The sequence below is a fragment of the Cavia porcellus genome, unplaced genomic scaffold (assembly GCF_034190915.1).
Source record: "Cavia porcellus strain 051 isolate PalLab524CR breed Dunkin Hartley unplaced genomic scaffold, mCavPor4.1 scaffold_25, whole genome shotgun sequence".
Lineage (NCBI taxonomy): Eukaryota > Metazoa > Chordata > Mammalia > Rodentia > Caviidae > Cavia > Cavia porcellus.
The window spans coordinates 10,967,167-10,986,538 of NW_026947508.1; the positions used below are offsets into that span (position 1 = coordinate 10,967,167).

The 19,372-nt window shown below is 52.0% G+C and overlaps 1 protein-coding gene across 5 annotated transcripts in view; it reads left to right on the forward strand.

The window, feature by feature from the left end:
• Window positions 1–19,372, forward strand: part of Kazn (kazrin, periplakin interacting protein) — a 992,111-nt gene that overhangs the window by 889,545 nt on the left and 83,194 nt on the right. For all 5 annotated transcript variants that reach the window (XM_063235547.1, XM_063235549.1, XM_063235548.1 and 2 more), the window contains one exon: window positions 8,152–8,343. In XM_063235547.1, coding sequence (XP_063091617.1) covers window positions 8,152–8,343 — 192 coding nt within the window. The remainder of the gene's footprint in view (window positions 1–8,151; window positions 8,344–19,372) is intronic.

The window sequence follows — 19,372 nt, forward strand, 5'->3', positions numbered from 1 at the left end:
ATTTTGTGGGTTCAGATACTGGGTGGAGGAGGAACCAAACCCAGGCCATGAAATCAAACAAGATGCAAGGCCACGTTCAAGGGCCTTTCCTATTTCTGATGGGCTTCATGTTCAGGGCATAGAAGAGCTGTGTCACCACCTGTGGGCACGGCCCATGTTTGACCTTCTTAAGGTTTTTTGTGTGTTTGGTCATTCTTTTCTTCCTGGAGGGTGGAGAGGAGAGAGGAATGCTGCAAGCACAGGCTATGCAAGGCAGGGTGGGGAAGGAAGTCAGCAGTGCCACCAGTGGCTGCTGTCCCCCTGTGGGTACCTCCCTTCCAAGCCTGCCCTTGAGAAGGGCGGTCATTGCCAGAGCCAAGGCTGGGGTGCCAGCTGATGTATCCTCAGAAGGTCAAAGAAGGGCCTACTTTTCACTCTGTAGTTAAATTCTTCATACTGGCATTTCATGGGGGGAAAAGATACACCACCTAGTATCCAGGGCTAGAAGCTTGGACCCGGTTTACTTACTCACATGAGCTGTGGACTTAGATTAACTTCTGAGTTGGGGTCCAGCTCTGCCCCTGGACCAGCTTTCTAACCTCACATGGCCAGCCCACCTGTCCCAGCCTCCATCTCTGTAGGAGGACAGAGCATTAGCAATTCTCCATGTGGTTGGTGAGAGATACCCATGGCCAGGGCTTGGTGCCAGGCACACAGTGAGCAACCAAACTGGGCTATAACCTTCACGTGGTCCCCAGCAACTTTGGGGCTCAAAAACCTTGCAAGTGAGAAAGAGACAGGTTTGGACAGAAATAGTCTGGCAACAGTTCACAGCAGACCCTGAAAGATTTGTTCCCTCCAGGGTTCAAACTGGACGGTTATTCCAGTCAGAATTGGTCAGAAAGAAGCTGGAGTTGAGATACAGACTATGGTTGGTGCTGCCTGCCATCATGGTGGCAAGGTGGCTGCCCACAGCCTATACCTGAACTCTTGGCTTGAAGCTCCCAGGGAAGGAAACACCTGGCTGGAGTCCAGAGATTAGCACTGATTGGACTGGCTCAGGTCATGTGCTTTCTTTTGAACCAATCATAATGGCTATAGTTATTCAGTGCTGTGATTGGTCAGGCTGACTCACATTTCCATGCCTGATATAAAGATGCTGGGGGAGGGTCCCTAGAAAAATGGAAATGCTGTGTCAAAAAGAAGGGGGCATAGATGTCAGCAGGACAGATGCGTCTGATGTGTAGTGCAAGGTCCACTGGAGGATGAGAAACTTCAGATGGAAAGGCAGGTGAGTGGTCTTTCAGAGGAAGTAGTGGCTGTGTGGCTCAGTTCCCAAGTGTGCCATGACTCTTTGTACCACGAGACTATCCAGGACAGCCAGCCAGCCTTGGCTCCCTGTTTCTAATCTCCCTTGACTGTTGGAAGATGTAGCTGGCCCCTCCATTCCCCTCCTTCTGCCCAAGCAAGCAGACAGAAGCAGACCCCTCAAAGATGGACCTGGCCCAGCTGTCATTGCTATGACTGACTGTCAGGGAGTCAGCTGCCCTGGTGGCAGGCAAGTGACTGCATCTCTGGCCCTAGCCAGATAAGGTTTGGAGGTTCACATGTCTCCTGGTGCTAAAATCACCTACTGGAGGTTTGTGCAGATGTAGCCTCCAGCAGTTCCCACATTCTGTGGCACCCATCCTGGGGTCCTGGATTGCTTCAGGGAGATGGAAGACTCCTCCGCTTCTGGGAGATGAAAGCGTATCTCTGCCTCTGGGCCTCTGAGGGTCTCTCTTCCAGGACAAGGACCAGGCTGGACCCAGCTCCCCCATGTCAACTTGGGCCCCTGGACAGCCAGTTGGGGAATTTTTTAGCCTAGCAACAGGGCCCAAGAGGGTCTGGCTGAAAATCTTGTCACAGGTCCAACAGTTGCACCCAGCAGCCTCTGCAGTGCAAAGGATTAAATAAAGCCCAGAAGAGGAAAACAAAAATGTGAAATGTGAGGGAAAAAACACACACACAAAGGTAGCTTTAGTGGGGTCCCTGAAGTGCCCAGGCCACCCAACCTGTGATGTGGGGTAGCCTTGGGAGGGACGCTATTCAGGAGACCCCTTCTGTGTAGGGACTGTGTATTGCTTTTTGTCACCTCCAAGGCTGTGATTGTGAGTGTTGGGATCATGTGACAAAAACTCAGAGAACGTGGAAATCTGCAGCCCATAGCTCTGGTTCTTACCGCCTGCTGTTGGGACCTGTTTCTGGTTTCTTGACCCTGTCTCCACTGGTAGGAGCCTGGGGGCACAGGATGGCCAGTCCCGGTGACAGGAATAGCTCCTCATACAAGGACCAGGCAGGAGAGGAGGGGACGGGCCTGCAGAGTGGCAGAGGGAATTCAGGCGAGGCTGAGGCTGGACCCACCCATCCTGCAGCCCCAGGATGCCCTCAGGTGGGCCCTGGGGCTGGCTTTTCTCAGACTTCAGTCCCCAGCTCTCTGTCCCCCCACACTGGCGAGTCTTGAGTTCAGGAGGAGGCTTGCTGAGTCTCCTGGGGCAGCTGTGGTGCTTGTTTTGTTTGGGTAGAGCCGAGATGCTCCTGCTTCCGATCTCTTGCTGTCCCTGGAGAAGGAAGGAGAACATCGGCCGAGAGCCCCAGCCCTGCCCTGGGCGGTGGTGATGGGCACTGCCAGTGTTCTTCTCTGTCTCTCTTTACAGGACTCGGGCCTGCCCTCTGTTCATTGCCCTGGGTGCATTGACACATCGGTCCTACTACTGTTTAGCCTGAGGAGCCTGGGGCTGCTGTCCCATAAGAGTTCTTGAGACTTTGCCCCTGCAAGGGCAGCTGTGTATCTCTCAGGGTGTTTAGAACCAGCATCACCTGGGGTACGAAGACCGCCACTTGGGCAGCACTGGCTCAAGCCCCCCAGTAACTAGGCCAGCTGACTGGGGACTGGTCTGGGTGGGCAGCGTCAGCCCCGCACCCGGGCTTGACTGCACCCTACTAGTGCCTCGAGTCCAGGCAGAGTGGGGATCCTGCAGCCCTGCGTGGAATCAGTGTGGGACTCAGCAAGACAAAACTTGTCACCAGTACACGGCGCCAGGTACTCAGAAAAGGCAGTGGCCGTGGTCTCTTGAGATGGTAACCGGACAGTGGTGGGGCTGTGGCATCTAGCAGTGGCCTTTCTTGGCGGCTTCACGTGTGGGGCAGTTCTCAGGGCATTTGATTTATTTCTGCAGCGCATGACTTGCTCAGGTGACCACCCGGTGTCTCCTGGATGTGCAGCCCCTTCCCCATCACTCAGAGGCCGGAGGTCAGTCCCCCGAGCCACCAAGGTCAAGGTCAGCAGGGCTCAGACCAAAATGCCTTCCAAGAGCCAGAGGAGAGCAGGCAGTTGACCGTGGCCCTGGGTGTGTTTTTGTGGAGGAGGGCTGTAAAAAGTGAGTTTTTAATGGACAATGTGACATGTTCACCGCTCTGTTTAGATTTTGCTTTCCTCGAGGTGTAATTTACACACAATAAAGGCATAGGTCTTAAGTCTGTAGTCTGGGGTCAGGGAGTTCTGGCAGCTGTACCTTGGCTGTTTATCAAGGTGTCCGCCCACAAGAGGCAGCTGGGGACAGTCACTCCCAGCCCAGGCTCCAGGACCTCGCCTCTGCCTGGCCTCTGCTCAGCCCCCTGCTCGCTCCTCCCCTGGGACTCAGTGGCTCGGCCTTCAGGCCCTGCCCTCTACTGCTGCCCTCTGAGCCGGGGACGCCCAGGGCTCCGGTCCTGTGGTGATGAGGTCACAGCCACCTTGGATTATGGAGGCAAGGCCAACCACTGGTCCCTAAGGCCACAGCCAGCCCTCGGAGGATGGCCGAGGCTGCCCTCCATCACCATGAAGATCCTGGCGAGCTACCCGTGACCCCATTTGGAACCTTCGTGATTATTTCCATTTATATGACTGCTTTGTTTCATGTTTACCGTGGGCACAAGAGACCGGCTTGGCTCCATTTCCAGCCAAGAAGCCAGAGGTCGCAGGTGCACAGGTCAAACAGCTGGCAAGTGGGGGACCGGGCCTGTGCCCCACTAGGACACTCCAATCCTGTCTGTCCCACCTGTCACTTCCTGCCCCAGAGCCTGTGCTGAGCAATGAGCCAGGCATTGTGGGGCAAAGCACATCTACCTGGCGGATCCCAGAGCTTCCGGGACCCTGCACCCTGGGGAGGGCAGAGATCACAGCCCCACCTGTGAGCACTGGTGTGGGGCTCCTCCTGCCCGTGGCACCCCCCAGGCCAGTCCTGGCTAGGACTTGTGCTCTTTGGCTAAGGAAACTCTTGCATTACCTCATACCGTGGTGCTGTCATGCGAGGGGAGATGGTCATACACTGCACTGCACGGGGACAGTGCAGTCCACCAGTGCTGTTTGCACCATGAAATCGGCTACCAGTGTCTTCCTCAGGCTACAGTCCATTGTTCAGCATCTCAGGGCTGTGCCGTGTGGAGGCTGAGACCCAGCGTGAAGAAGTCTCTCTACTCTGAGTTCAAACTGGCTCTGTTCTTGTTTTTTTAAAAATAACTCAGGCCTTCCATATCCAGGCAAGCGCTCTACCATTGAGCTACAATCCCTAACCCTTTTTCTTTTGAGACAGGATCTAAATAAGTGGCCCAGGCTGGCTTGGAACTTGCGGTCCTCCTGCCTCCTGAGTAGCTGGGATTATAGGTGCACGTCACCATGCCAAGCTCTGGCTCTGCTTTTTACTGTGTAAGCTTGGTCCTGTCATTTAACTCCTATGTCACAAACTCCTCATGTGGAAAGTTGCAGTGATAATTATGATAGAATCAACTTCTTAGGATTGTTTTAAGAATTAATCTAGCGAAGACTTGTAAAGGAGTGTGGAGGTCATAGGGTGAGCTCAGGAAGTATTAGCAAAGGCACAGTTGGTATCATATAATAATTACATTATTATTGCTGTTTAGGCCATGGCTTGGGGAAGCTGAACTTACACTGCTATAACTCACCAAGAACCTTAGAGGTCTTACAGAGTGCTTCCATGTTATCAGGGGCTGCTGCTGCTCCAGCCAGTAAATCCACTTTTCAAGATAGAAGGAGATGGCAGGACAAAGCCATTTTTTCTTAAGAGGTGGTCTTCCTGCGGACTTTTTTCTATACCTCACTGGGCAGAGCTGGGTCACGTGGGTAACCTAACTGCAAAGGAGGCTGGGAAATCACAGTTTTTTAAAGCACGGCTCTGTTTTGGCAGACTAAGGCAGAGTCTGTCCCCCACTGTTGCCAGCGAGTATGATGGTCCTCTGAGCACCCCCTTTGCCCTTGGGAAAGAGGCTCCTGGGAGCCTCACCCCGGTCCTGTCTGCTGGACAGGTTGTCCTGGGACAGTACCACTGATGGCTCTTGGAGCCTGCTTCTCCGCCTCTTCCTACCCCGCTCCGAGTCCTAGCACGCTGTGGTTGCCTGGCATCAGCGGAAAGGTACACAGTCAGTCTTGGCGTTTCTGTCCTTGGGCACAGGCCAGGATGGTTTCTGCGGAAACGGCAGCTCCTTCCTGTGCAGCTCTCCTGCCCATGGAGCCCAGGCGGCACCGATGCTTAATGAATGCCTTTTCTTTTTTCTCCGTCTCGTGTCGTGTGGACCATGTCCCCCCAAAGGACTTCAGGGAAAGTGGGTGCAGCGTGTGGGGCTGCACTGTCCGGAGCCCCTGCCAGGGCCCTGCATGTACACTGGGGTTGTTCCTTGTGCTTCACGCTGATGCCTGCAGACGGCCACCTGCCTGTGCTGGTGGCCACCATGGTGCACGGGGCAGCTGCAGACCAAGAGCTGGGCTGTGTGTTCTTACTGAGGGAGAAACACGCAAATCAACAGCATTTCTCTAGGTGCCCCCAAGAGCACTGGTAGCGAGGACCCAGAGAAGGACGACTTGTCCACCGTCACCTATCAAGGGAGCGGCCCTCTTAGACAGAAACCAGAGCTCCCAGCTCCACTTTCAGCTTTCTGAGGAGAGTCGTCTGCACAGAGGGAAGGCAGGTTGTGGGTGCTGCAGTCTCCCACATGTCTTGCAGTTTTGGGGAACTGGTGTTTGCTAGGCAAGCGCTCTCCACTGAGCCCCGCCCCCAGTCTGCTGTCTGTCTTGCTTATTGTCCTTGCCCCTGTTTCATAGTTAGGTTGGAGGGAATGTGGCCATCATGCCCCCTGTGGCCCCTGGAGCTGCTGGGCTTAGGCTCGCTGTGCCTGCGGTCCTGGTCCTCTAACGACACCCAGCTTCCACGCCCACCTGGGCAGGTGCACTGGGTAAGCTGGAAGCCTTTGCTCTGCTTTCTGTGGAGTTGTTTTTCCAGCCTGGTCTCCTAAGGCTCGGCTGCTGCAGACGCCACACCTGTGTCCCACTGTCCCAGCTCCCACGCGATTGTCCCTGAGCCTATCAGGAGGGGCAGGGCCTTGGCCCAGAGACACCTGCTCGAGGGGCACTCGGAGGGCAAACGCCTGGAAGGGCCCCAGGCTCTGGCTTCATCTTAGGCTCTCAGCTGTTATCCTCCTGCAAGGTGCCAGTGCAAAGCCACCCAAGGGGCCACCCACTGGCCCTGTGCCAGCATCCCCATAGGATGGGAGTGGGGGTGCTGGCATGAAACACAGAACGCCCAGTAAAATTTGAATTTCAGATAAACGCGTGTTTCCAATCTAAATATTTCTGTGCACCGACTGGAACAAACTCCTGATAAAAATGATCTTGTTTATTGAAGTTCACGTTTCACTGTGCACCTGGGACTTTGTTGTTTCGTTTTGCTAAATCTGGCAAGCTCAGTGGCAGAACTCATGCAGCCTGGAGAAATGACACAAGACTCACGCAGGGTCACAAGAAGGCCCTGGCCAGGCAGGATCACTGCCTTCTTCACAGATAGGAGTAAATGACGGTGGTCACTTTCTTGGGGTGGTTTGAGGAAGCCTGGAAGTCAGTCTCCTAAACAAAATTAAGCAAACAAAAGCAAAACAATCATACCTGTCTTCTGTCTCTTGGTAATGTCGTGAACATGAACACACGTTAGCAGTCATGCTGTACCTCGAAATAGGTACTCAGTGACAGTTGAGTGGGAACGGCAGGACATCCTGGCATGGATAACTGGAAAGTAGTCATGTAGGGAAGAAAGTTCCAGAGTCTCAAGTCCTGCTAGATTTGTCAAGCCAGAGCAGGAGCACCAAGGGTGACCACACCTGACCTCTTCCAACTCCATCTGCTCCTCCTCACCACTACCGCAGGTGCCGGTGGCTCGGGGCCTCTGTGTTTCCAGCCTGCTGGCCTTTGCTTGTGCTGTTCCCTCTTCCTTAGGGGTGGACTTGTGCTCCAAGCACACGCAGCCCAGCTGGTACATTTTGCTGGTACATGCATGCTTCTGCTTATGGGGAGCTCCGAGGTGACCAGATATCCCTTCTGCCTTCTGGGTACCTGCTCTGGGTCTGGAGTGTAGGCGCCCATCAGGACTGACCTATCACAAGGGCCAGGAGGCCCAATAGTGGATCTCACATTTTGCAGATCAACTGAGAGACTTGGGCAGTCCCCAAACTGCAGGGCATATCAATATTTTTAGTAAGCAGGGGCCTGTCGGGGGTGCACCCAGGGCCTGAGAGGACACTGTGCTCTCCAGCTTATCCCTGGGGACCTGCTGGACACCCCTCTGCTATGGTGTCACGCCCATCTGTGGCAGGGTGGCGAGCTAGGCTGTATGCTGCATGTCTTGCAGTGCTCTTGCCCCAGTGTGGACCAGGACCCGTGGCGTCTGCCAGGCCCCATTTAGCTCTGTCTCCTACCCACTTGAGACCTCCTGCCATTGCTTTACCTGTTCGAGCCTCAGCATCCTAGTCTGGAAACAGAGGCTGTGACTGTACCTGACTCAGGTTTCAGGCAGCAAATGAAACGATGCTTTTAAAGCATTAACCCAGCATGCTGCTGGCGAGTGGTGACACCGCCAGCTCCCAAGCCTGTGGCCATCAGGTGGACGCTCAGGGCAGTGATGGCAATGGTGGCATCTTTGGCATGTGATGGGCCTGGGGTGTCAGAAGATGCACTCTGAAGACAGGGTGAGCCTGGGGTGGGGCTAGAGGGCATCGTTTCCGCAAAGGAGGACAGTCAGAGCTCCATGGAGCTGTCTCCAAGGCAAGCTAGCCGGCAGCATCCTCTAACCACGTGCCCTTCTCCCCTAGTGCTCCTGCGCGAAGAGGTGTCCCGGCTCCAGGAGGAAGTGCACCTTCTGCGGCAGATGAAGGAGATGCTGGCCAAGGACCTGGAGGAGTCCCAGGGCGGCAAGGCCTCCGAGGTCCTCTCAGCCACCGAGCTCAGGGTGCAGCTGGTGCAGAAGGAGCAGGAGCTGGCCAGAGCCAAAGAGGCCTTGCAAGGTGAGTGAAGAGGGGCACTGCCCTCACCTGGGCACCCACCAAGCCTGGCGCTTCTTCGGGTGGGAGCCTGTGTTTCTCGGGTTGGGGCAGACCTGGACCACCACATGTTGCCCGTTATGAGGACATGTGAGCTGGAGCTTCCCTCCAGCCTGTGGATGGCGGGTGGGCATCTTTGCTGGCTCAGGATGCTGATGTAATCCCATCTCAGCGCCTCTCCACACAGCACAGTGTGCATGGTCGTTCCCTGGTGTCTTAGTGGGCTCTTGGGAAATGAAATGGGCCACATTGTTTGCATGGTTTTCCTCTGGGCTGGTGGTGTCCAGCCCTGGGTCTGGGGGATCAATTGGAGGACAGTGTGTTGTGGGTGTCCAGGGGCCTCTCAGTGAGGTGGGCCGTGGGCCCATGACCTCCATTGTCCAGAAATTGCTTTAGCAAAAGAGGAAGCCAGTGGGCCATGTGATTGGCCTGGTCCCTTATTGTTGCTTGGGATGCCACAGCTCTGAGTTCTCTCTCTTCTACACTGTGAGGTTCCGGGAAGGTCTCGGGTTGTTTGAGAAGGGCTGGAAGCCATTGTCTAACCCTGCAGCTGGCACCGTGCTTGGACAACTTGGGCGTGAACCATCTGGGGAGAAAACAGCCTTCGAGGTCTGTGTTGGTTCTCATGAACTCTTAATGTCTTTGCTTCTCCCGAAAAAAGAAAGAGGAAAAAAAAAAAAAAAAAAGCAATGAAACTGTGCAGCCTGTTTTCCACTTAACCGTTTACAATGGACTGCTCTGAAATTTCCTTTCTGATGCCAAAGCCGGTTCATATGGTTGATGTCATCCTCTTGCCAAGAGACCTCAGGACACTGGCCTATAGAATCTGACTCCCCTTTACCCATCCCGCAGAGCATGTTCCAGAGTGGTCAGTGTCTGTGCCCTTCTTGGTCTGTGAGAGACCGTGGAAAGAGCCCAGCTTAGGCCCTGAGATTGCCCTTGGTGGGAGCTTTGATGATAACCCTGCCTTGCTGCGGGGCCCTAGGAAGCCCATTTCTAGCTGGCTGGCCATGTCTTGTGGCGGGCTGCTTCTGTGATGCAGCGTGCAGCGGGGAACGCACATGGCTGGCACTGAGTCAGCTCTGTCACAGCAAGTTCCCCCTCCGACGTGGTCAGTGCAACTGGCCATGCAGGCTGGCAGTGCAGTGCCCACTCACCATCCCCAGGAATTCAGGGACCTTGTCTTTCAGGGTGAGCCTGTTCTGAGGCCTCAACATGCTAATGCGGATTCTTCTCAGCAGTACATGTTGCTCCCAAAGGCAGGTGGACCCTCCTCTCCTGTTGGGCATTTGTTTCCCGTGGGTCCCTGAGGCAGGTGTGGGCCGAGGTGGCCCAGCTGACACAGCATGATTGGGAAGGCATTTCTCAAGGATGCGTGCTTTTCCTGCATGCAGCCACCCTGCATTCCAGGAGAAGCTCTGGGAGCTCCCCTTACCTCTCAGCTTCAGGGGCTTGAACCCCTGTCCCCTTCTCGGGGCGGAGCCCATCCTGGGACTTTCCTGTGGGAGGTGCAGCCAGCTAAGGCGTGCACCCAATGTCTGCGGTCCTCCTGTGGAGGGGTGCTGGTACAGAAAGCAGCCGAACTGTCTCTACCTCCTTTCCTAGAACCTGTTCCAGGGACAGACCTGTGCCTAGCTGAGATCAGAATTCCATGTCTTCAGGGCCAGGGATTTAGCTCAGCGGCTTAAGCACCTACCTGGCAAACGTGAAGTCATGAGTTCAATTAATGTTGCCTAAAAATAAAAAAGAGGGGCTGGGGATTTAGCTCAGCGGCATAAGCGCCTGCCTTGCAAGCAAGCAGTCGTGAGTTCGATCCCTGGTACAGATAAAAAGGGAAAAGACAAAGAAAAAAAAAATTAAAAAATAAAAAAGAATTCCATGTCTTCTGGGCCTGGGAGGAAGAAGTTCCTGGGCCCAGGCCCCATCACACCTCAGCTCCTCAGATGTCATCCCAGCTTCTACAGATCTCAATTTCCAGACCAGAGCGATGGGACAGGAATGGCGGCTTCGGGAGGAAGTGAGAACTGAACACGGCAGTGTGTGTGAGGGGGCAGCCTGGCCTAACGCGCACCCTGCCCCTTCAGCCCTCGAGGCAATAGGGGTGTTGATATCGAATCCGCTGGTGTGTTTGGGATATGCTCAAGGCCTTCTGTGCGTCCCTGAAACCACAGATGGTGCAGAGCTGTATACCCTGCGCGCTCTGCTATGCATGCGTACCCGTGGCAACGCTTAATTTATAAAGGAGGCACAATGAGAGAGGACCAGTGATAGCTACTAACAGAACAATTACAATAATGTACCGTTCTCAGAGTTACTTAAAACTCATGAACTATTTATTTCTAGAAATCTTTTATGTGATGTTGTCAGCCTGTGGTTGACCACGTGCAGGTTAAACCACAGAATGCAAATCCGTGGATAAGGGTGGGCTCCCGGGCGGGCATTGCTTTCCACCACTGGGCCAGATGATGCCCCCTCTACTGATCTGCTCCGTGGGTGGCTCCTTTGTAGGAATCACGATATGGCAGCAAGGACTTCGGGGCAACTTGATGCTTGAGCTAAATACATTATCATTTACTCCAATCCTGCTAGGAGCTGTTAACTCCTGGTCATAGTCCAAGATGCCCGGATAAGCATCAGGAAGGTTAAGTAACTTGGCCAAGGTCACAGAGCTAATTAGCAGCAGACACTTTTACTACTATACCAACACAGCTCACCTTACCTGAGGGCGTCACTGAGAATGAAATCAGCCTGGATGCGGGGACCAAGGCTATGTAGTTCAGTCCTGGGGGTGGCAGGCTCCAGAGTCAGACCTGGACTCGAATCCTAGCTCTGCCATTTTCTAGCTGTGTGACCTGTGATAAATTACTCAGCCTTCCTGAACCATACATAGTTCCTTTGCTGAGGATAATAATAGCTGTGTTTCTTATAATTGGAGTCAATAATAGTAGCAGCTTGCTAGTCTATGAGCTGTAAAGTCCGTGGCCCCGTGCCCAGCGCTTAGTGACAATCAGATGGGCGGGGGCTCAACACATCTCCTTGGATCCTCTTGGAGGTGTCAGTTGCCTGATTTCCATTAGAGGTGGCCCAGATCTGTGACACTTCCTGAGCTCATCCCCGCTCGAGGCAGCGGTGTCCCTGAAGGGCGTTGAAGTTGGCACTGTCAGCCACCCCAAGCATCCTGCCTGGATTTCTCCGCAGTCAGAAATGAGGCGCTTCCTACACGTGGTGTGTAAATTGCAGACAGATGTGGGCAGGAGGAGGCTGGGGCCCAAGGAGGGATTTAAATGCCGTAATGAGGAGAATGAGGATAAACGCACAAGCAGAGGAGGAAGCAGATGTTGGGTGACACTTGTTAACAGCCCGAGTCCCTGTGGTAGGAAAGAGCAAAGGCTCCCACTCTGGCAGGCCCCCCTCTGCCCGCCCACCCTGGTCGTGCGGTTTGGACGAGACCTGCATTTTCCAGTGTGTGAGAGGATTAGGAACTCCAGCCGGAACCTGAAACGCGGTCCCTGGTGCCAACGTCAAAGCCATGAAGAGAATGGAGCTGAGGCAAAACGGGGGCGTAGAAGCTTCCTTTGTTCCCTTGGGCCGGAGCGTGGGACCAGTTGCTTGAGGAGTTAGGGTCGTGAGCTCAGCAGCAGAAGCCCTGATGGATCAGGAAGGAGCAGCACCTCCTGTGTGCGAACCCAGCCCTGGTCCCTGTGCAACTCCACCCAGCCCGAGGCTGAGCTTGCAGCCCTCCCCTCGCGCCTCTGTGGATGTGGGGTGTCTGTGGGTTGATTGTTCCAGGCCTCCTCACTTTCATGGTTTGCCTGTGAATCACGGCATTCCAGAAATCACAGTAATGAAAATGTACTGCTTTCGTTCGTTAATCTCCTAACAGCATGTTGAATGTGTTGAGCATTTTCCCACAACAATAAATATTCTTCGAAAACATAATTTTAATGACTACATAATGTCCTACCAAATGGAGGTGCCAAAATTTATGCAACCATTTCCCCGCTCTCGGACATATAAGTCGTTTGCACCGTTTTTTCCGTCTGTTTCCTTTTTGCCATTTATAACAGCAGGACGATGAAGGCAAACCTGTTTGTTTCCTGAAGGCAGCGCTCCTCATACTTTTTGGTCTGAAAATTGCTTTAAAGGCTTCTGAGATGGAAGACCCCAAAGAGTTTCAGTTTTCATGGTTTAAATCTATTGCTGCAGACCATGCTAAAAATTAAAACTAATTTTTTTTTTTTTTTTGTCTTTTTATCGGTACCGGGGATCGAACTCATGACTGCCTGCTTTCAGGGCAGGCACTTATGCCGCTGAGCTAAATCCCCAGCCCCTAAAACTAATTTTTAAAAAAGCCTAAATTTCGCTAATTTTTGAAATCATGATAATAAACCCATTATATGCCAGCATAAATAATTTTTAATGAGAAGTAATTATATTTTCTCAAACAACAAGATTTGAGGAAGAAGCAGCATTTATATTATTTATTTATTGCAAAACTGCTCGCAGCCCTTACGTCCAGACTCTGAGCAGCCTCCCACCTCCTCTCTGCTCCTCAGTCTGGCGTGGCTCATTGTTTTGGTTAAAAATTGGGCATCACAGATAAGTAGTTGGAAAACAGAAGAGTGTATTAATCACCTTGTTACATAATTGTGTATATTTTTTGGTGCCATATGAAAAGGCACAGCATGGCATTTTCTTGGAAGTTTACTGCAGTGTAAAATCCAAAACCTTAGCCAGTGAAGTCTGTGTACTCTGCTGAGTTAAAGTCCACTTTGCATGTTGGATGGAGAGTTTACCCACACGTGGTTCTTTAAACGTCACCCATTGATCAGCATATTTCACCATGCAGTGTAAAAAGATTCATGTGTTAATCACCTCCAGTCTCACCAAAAGAGTACAGAGAAATTTTCAAGGTCATGGTGACAGATCAGATTTGCCAGAATTCAGATATTTTGCTTAAATGACCAAGTTTTGTCATTTGCATTAGATATTGTTTTTTCCTACAGGTAAAAGGTCCTCGGAGCCCATTTGTGAGCGTAGTTCATCCGCTTCCAGATTCCAGGTTAATGGGCAAGCCATTGTTTCAGGCACAGATGGGCTTCTGCAAGCAGTGGCTAGTTTAGCTTGCAACTCAGACAGATTGCAGATGTCTCTCCTCGAGACGTCTAGTTCAAGCTTTAATAAAATCAGTAGTTTTTACTACTTCATCAATCACATCCTTTTTATTCTTAGGTGCTGAGGACTGAACCCAGCATCTTGCATATGCTAGACACAGGCAGTACCACTCAGCCACACTTCCAACCCCAACAGTGACTCTCTGAAGCAAAACTGTGGGCTTTGTAAACTGGTGAAGGCAACATGCAAGGACACATACTAATAATATTAGCATACTGATAACTCCAGGAATTCTGCTGAGATGTAAGCGTTCTACCCACCATTACTTTTGCACCAACCATGAAATAATACACAGGGACCTTTTAAAAAGGCAGGTAACATCGTGATCTTATGAGGATAATTTTCCTCACGCACCCCTGAGATGACACTCGTGGTGGTAGTGGCATATGGCATTTTTGAACGCTTCTTTCATGCCACAGGCTTATTCATTTTACCTCCACAACTACCCAGAGGCTGTGTTGTCAGGTCCCTCTAGAGATACAGCACCTGCAGAGGGTGATCCACCTTGGCCACAGAGCACAGACACACACAGGGCGCGGAGGAGAAGAAACAGGGCCCGGTGCTGTGGTTTAAATGTGTCCCCAAAATTCATCTCCAGATTGATGTGTTAGGGTGTTTGGAGTGTTGCTTTTGGGGGGTGACGAAGGGAAGATGAGACCCATGATGGCCTTAGTGGCCTCAGGAGGAAGAGACAGGAGACCAGCTCAAGGTCAAACCTCTGCTCTCTGTAAAATCCCAGCCAGTGGTTCTCCACTAGAGCAACAGAAACAGGGCAGAGACTTTCAGTCTCCTCTCTGTAGTAGGAGAAATATGGACCTTCTCCCTGCCTCGGGGTGAGCCACTCCAGCCAACCTCGTGGGAGGAGCCAGACACTCACTGGAAACCTCCCTGTGCCTCTCTGTTCTTCATCTCAGAGCTATCAGGCCCTGTGCAGAACCTAAGGACATGCCTAGAAACTTGACAGAGTTGGTGCAAATTGGTTGAATAGTGATTTGTTTCGTTTCATCTTGTTCTATTTTGTTTTGTTTTTAATGTGGCCATCTAAGCCTGAGAACGCGTGTCCAAGGCACAGACATGCCTGCTTTCAAGTATCCTAGGTTGCAGACAGTGACCTGGGCCCCGTGGGACAGGCATAGCATGGAGCAGGGGATCAATGTTCTTATAGGCCCTGCAGATGGGCTGGTTTCCCAGGCGCAGGCTGCCATTGCAGAGGAAACTAGGCCTGCAGACAGGGCAATGGTAGGTGGCCCGAGTGCTTTCGAATAGAATGATGTGTCTGTCATCCACACCAGGGCAGCTGTGCCTTTCTGCTATCCCACACGCCTTGTCACCGCAGCAGTGCCGTGTGGGTTTGAAAAGCTACTTGATGTTTCCTGCTTGCTTCCCACATCCGCACTCTGTTCTTAGCCTCGTGCCTGCCATCCAAGACCTTGTATTTGTGTGCAGCTTACTGCCCTGGGCTGACTCTGCAAGCTCCTCTTCAGGGATTCATGTGCATGAAGCCGCTACTATTTTCTTGGTCTTTAGAGCTGCTCTGGTGGCTCTGGGGGTTGCTGCAGGGACCTACATAATACCTGCCCTCTGTCCCGCAGCATTGATGTGCAAGATTCTTAGCCAGTGGATCTCAGAACTCAGTGCAAGCTTTCAGAAAAGAACTTTTATCTCTGTAGATCTTACCACACCATCAACTGTTTTTAATAATTATTAACAGTTCCCCCATGAAGGGCTCTTAGGCCACACATGATCCAGTTGACTGGCATCTTTCCTGTGGCAGCTGCCGGCAGCCATGGGTCTCCCAAAGCCTAAACCCTGTCAGCTTCATGCTGTGGCTGGATTCCTAAAAAAGGATGCATATCCTAATGTGCAAGTACTCTTTAAAAATAACAGTCATCACCGTTTAATTTTAGAGTGGCTTTTTATAGAAAAGTTGTGAGGATACCAGGTACCTGTGTACCTCCTTTCCTCATTTAAGATCCTTAACAGCTTCAGTTAGGTTACACAAAGGCTTTCAAAGCCGTCTCTTGCATCATGTCTGCAGATGCTTCATTGGCCAGAGGAAGTCACATGACCCAGCCCAAGCACCTGGGGGGGAGGGAGGACTCTGCAAGGCCAGGTATCAGTCAGGATCCTCCTGGGGGGGAAAGATCATCCCACACAGAAGCCTTCTTAGAACCTGTCCTAGAATCCAAGTTCTTTTAACTGATAATCCACATACTGCAGCAGACTTTGCCCTTTTGCTTTTTATATGAAAGGAGTTTTTTTCCAATGTTTAATTGTTGATCGACACCTAATAATTCTCTGTATGGAAGGGTACAGTGTGACGTTTTGATTCATGTATGCGTGGTGTAATGAGCATCACCTTAAAAGTTTTCCATCATTTCTTCTTGGTGAAAACATTCAAAATCCTCTCTCATAGCTCTTTTATTGAGTACACAAGGCATGGTTGTTCACTGTGGTCGCCCTGGTGGGCCATGGAGCCCGGAAGTCAGTCCTGCTATCTAACTGTAACACTGCGCCCCAGTCCATCAGTGTCTGCCGTCATCCTGTCAATCTTCCTGTCGCCATTGTGATCATCTGTGCGGTAGCTTCTTCACCTTTTGGACCCAAGGGACGGTTGTCCTAATTCCTCTCCCAGGTTTCTCACAGAGTCCTGGACCCTCTGTGAGTTGAAAGGCCAGCCCTGTGCCCTCCTACCCACCTAACCTCTCCCTCACCTTCCTTGCTAGGCCAGAGCCCTCTGCCAGTTCCCCACCAGGACCCTTCTGGCTTCTGCCTCAACATTTGAGATCCTGTCTGGTTCTTAGCAGACTCCCTGGTGTTGGTGATGGAAATCTTCCTTTATCCTGAGAGCAAGTGGAAGGTCCACTTGCTTAAAAATACACAAACCTGCTCCAGGACTCATGCATGTATCATGCTTATTTTGGGGAGCATTTACCAGGCCCCCACCATGCTTCCCTTTTGGGAACAGATTGGGGGGGACTATACCCATTCAGTAGTTGGGATGACTGAAGTGTGAACACATCCTGGATCACTTTTGCATAATAATCCGTGTGGCCAACGTGCGTTTGGCACCTGCCGATTATTTGCTACTGAGCCATTTATCCTCCCAGCAGCCTTGTTTGCTGGCTAATGTTTTCTAGCTACAGAATGAGGAACGAGAGAGGTTAAGGGCTTTTTCTCCGGTCTCTTGGTAGAAGGCCTTGAAGCCAATACTTGCTCCCCGGTGAGTCTGCTCTCTGTTCTTCGAAGACGTTTAACAAATGCTTCTTTGACCCTTGGGACCATCGGGGTCATGATATTAGGAAGGAGGGAGGGGGCAAGACAGGAGCATGTCTACATTTAGGTGTCCACTGTCCTGCAGAGGCCACCGGGGGTGCCAGGGCCTGTTGGTTCATTCCCAGTCTTTGCTCTGGAAGCCATCCCAATTGATGAAGGCTGCAGGGCTGTTCTTCCGGCCATGGGATCAGATAGCTTTTATTCCCAACTGCTCCCAGCCCATCCCTTCCCCTCTGCAGTGCAGCAGACTCTCTCCTGCCCCAGGTCTGCAGCAGAGACGAACTTTATGTGCAAGCAAAGGCTGCTGACCTTGAACCCCTGCTTTTTATTAACACCCTCCCCGCCCCCAGCTTGGGGCAGCGTTGATCCAGCTGATTAGAAGGGAACAGAGCTTGGCTGAAGAAAAAACAGGCCCTCTAGCCACTTTGTAAAGGGGCTGGTAAAGACCCCATTTCATTTCCCTGGGAGCCTCTGTCCCTGTTCAGGTCCTCCTGCCAGCCTTGTTGTGATGGGGTCATAACCTGACCCCGCAACCATGGCAGGAAATGAAAACGGCCCTGGCCCTCATCCTGGGAGAAGCAGGATCCAAGGCCAGGGTCATTTCAGAATTGCCGTGGAGGTGAAGCGATACCCTCTCTCACTGTGGCAACCAAGCTCGACTGGCATGAGCTCTGGCCCCAGGTGGCCGTGGACACAGGTGGCACGTGGCATGTGTCCAGACCCAGGTTCTGCTCAGCAGTAGCTGGCTCTGCATGGGGATGCTGCCCAGGCCAAAGATGGACATCTGGTCTGCTGCCCTGGTGATTATTGGTTAGGCCCAGAGTAACATGGATGGGAATGGAGGACACACACTGCGTGGCCTTGTGCAGCCTGAGCAGACCTTTGCTGGACACCTCCCAAGGTCAGATCCACACTGACCATTCTATCCACATAGCTGATCTGCATGTCACACTCACCAAACCCACAGTATGTGTGAGTCAGCATGGCTATACCGTTGGGGAAACTGAGGCTCCAAGTGGGTCACACAGCATGGAAGTCGCAGAATTTGGACTTCGCTAATTATAGACTCCTCATGATTGCACTGGAATCAGTTTCTGATTGTTAGACGTCTTTTACCAAAACCCCACTCTCTCATTCAGCAGATACTAATGGAGCTCCTCCGGGCATTGTTCTGAGCTCTTGGGGTCCGTAGGTGAGCAAAGCAGACCAAGACCTTATGCTTGTGGAGCTTCCATTCTAGAAGAACAGGCTGGTGTTATTGTGTAATCATAGCCCCCAAATCTCTGGTGTGAAGCAGTCACCAGCCTTCTTGCATCTCGTGATCGTGAGTGGGAAGGATTTGGCAGTGCCCAGTTGGATGGTTCTCAGGTTCCACATGGACCTATGGGGTCCCCTCAGAGTATTCTGCTAGACACCCAAAAGGCTTGGCAAGATGGCGGGATGCAGCAGGGACCAACAGCTGGGGTCCATCGAGCTTCTGCCATGGTACTCAGACTTTCTATGAAGAGGTTCAGAGCTCCCACAGACAAGGTTCCAAGAAAATAAGGAACAAGGCTCCTGTGACCTAGCCCCACAAGGCACTGCGTGTAATTTCCACCAGCTTGTGTTGGTGGCAGGCGCTAGGTGCCACACTATAAAAAGCACGTGCTCTGGGACATATTGTGTCCATTTTTGCCAAAATAGCATCTGCCACAGGAGGAGAAAGAAGACAGCCAATAACCAATACAGCAAAAAAATCAATCATATGGTATTCTGAGATTGTAAGGACCATGGCGAGACAGGCATTCAGCGGGGTCAAGTGTGACCTGGGAGATAGACAGCTAGACAAAGACTTAGCCACAGATAGTTACAGCAGCTTCCTCACAATAGCCCTCTACTGGAAGAAGCCCAAATGACCATCTGCAGATGAGTGAATCAACAAACGGGCAACATCTTTCAGTGAAATCTGCTTAGCGATAAAGCAGTAAACTACGTGGAATAATATGCGTAGATCTCAAAATCATTATGTTAAATCACAGAGCCCAAGGAGAAAGAATATGGAATCATCTAGTCTGTTATATACTGAAAATGCAAACTAATCTCTAGGGACAGAAATATCCAGCAGGACCATGGGCTTGTCACAAAGGATAGGAGGAATATTTGAGGTTCGTGGGTATGTTCGTGCTTTTTATTAAAATTTTGAGATAGGATCTCATTAAGTTGCCCAGGCTGGGCTCAGACTTGCAGTCTGCTGGCCTCTAGGCATGTACCACCGTGCCCTGGGGGAGGGTGTAGGAAAGAGAAAGAGCTGAGAATCTGCAGAGCACTGTCGCGTTGAGAGGCTCAGCACCCAGGCTCCTGGGCTGCGTTCCAGGAACCAGACCAGCAAGGTCTGAGCTGTACGCTCTGCAGCCTGGGCTCCAACCCAGCATTTTAAATAGCTCCAAGTACATGGGCTGACCAGCAGCTGGGCAGGGGCTCCTCACAGCCCCAAGAGCTGTGCAAGCCCTGATGCTTGAGCCCAACGTAGGAGGTGGATGGAAGAGAGGTATTTTGGGGCACT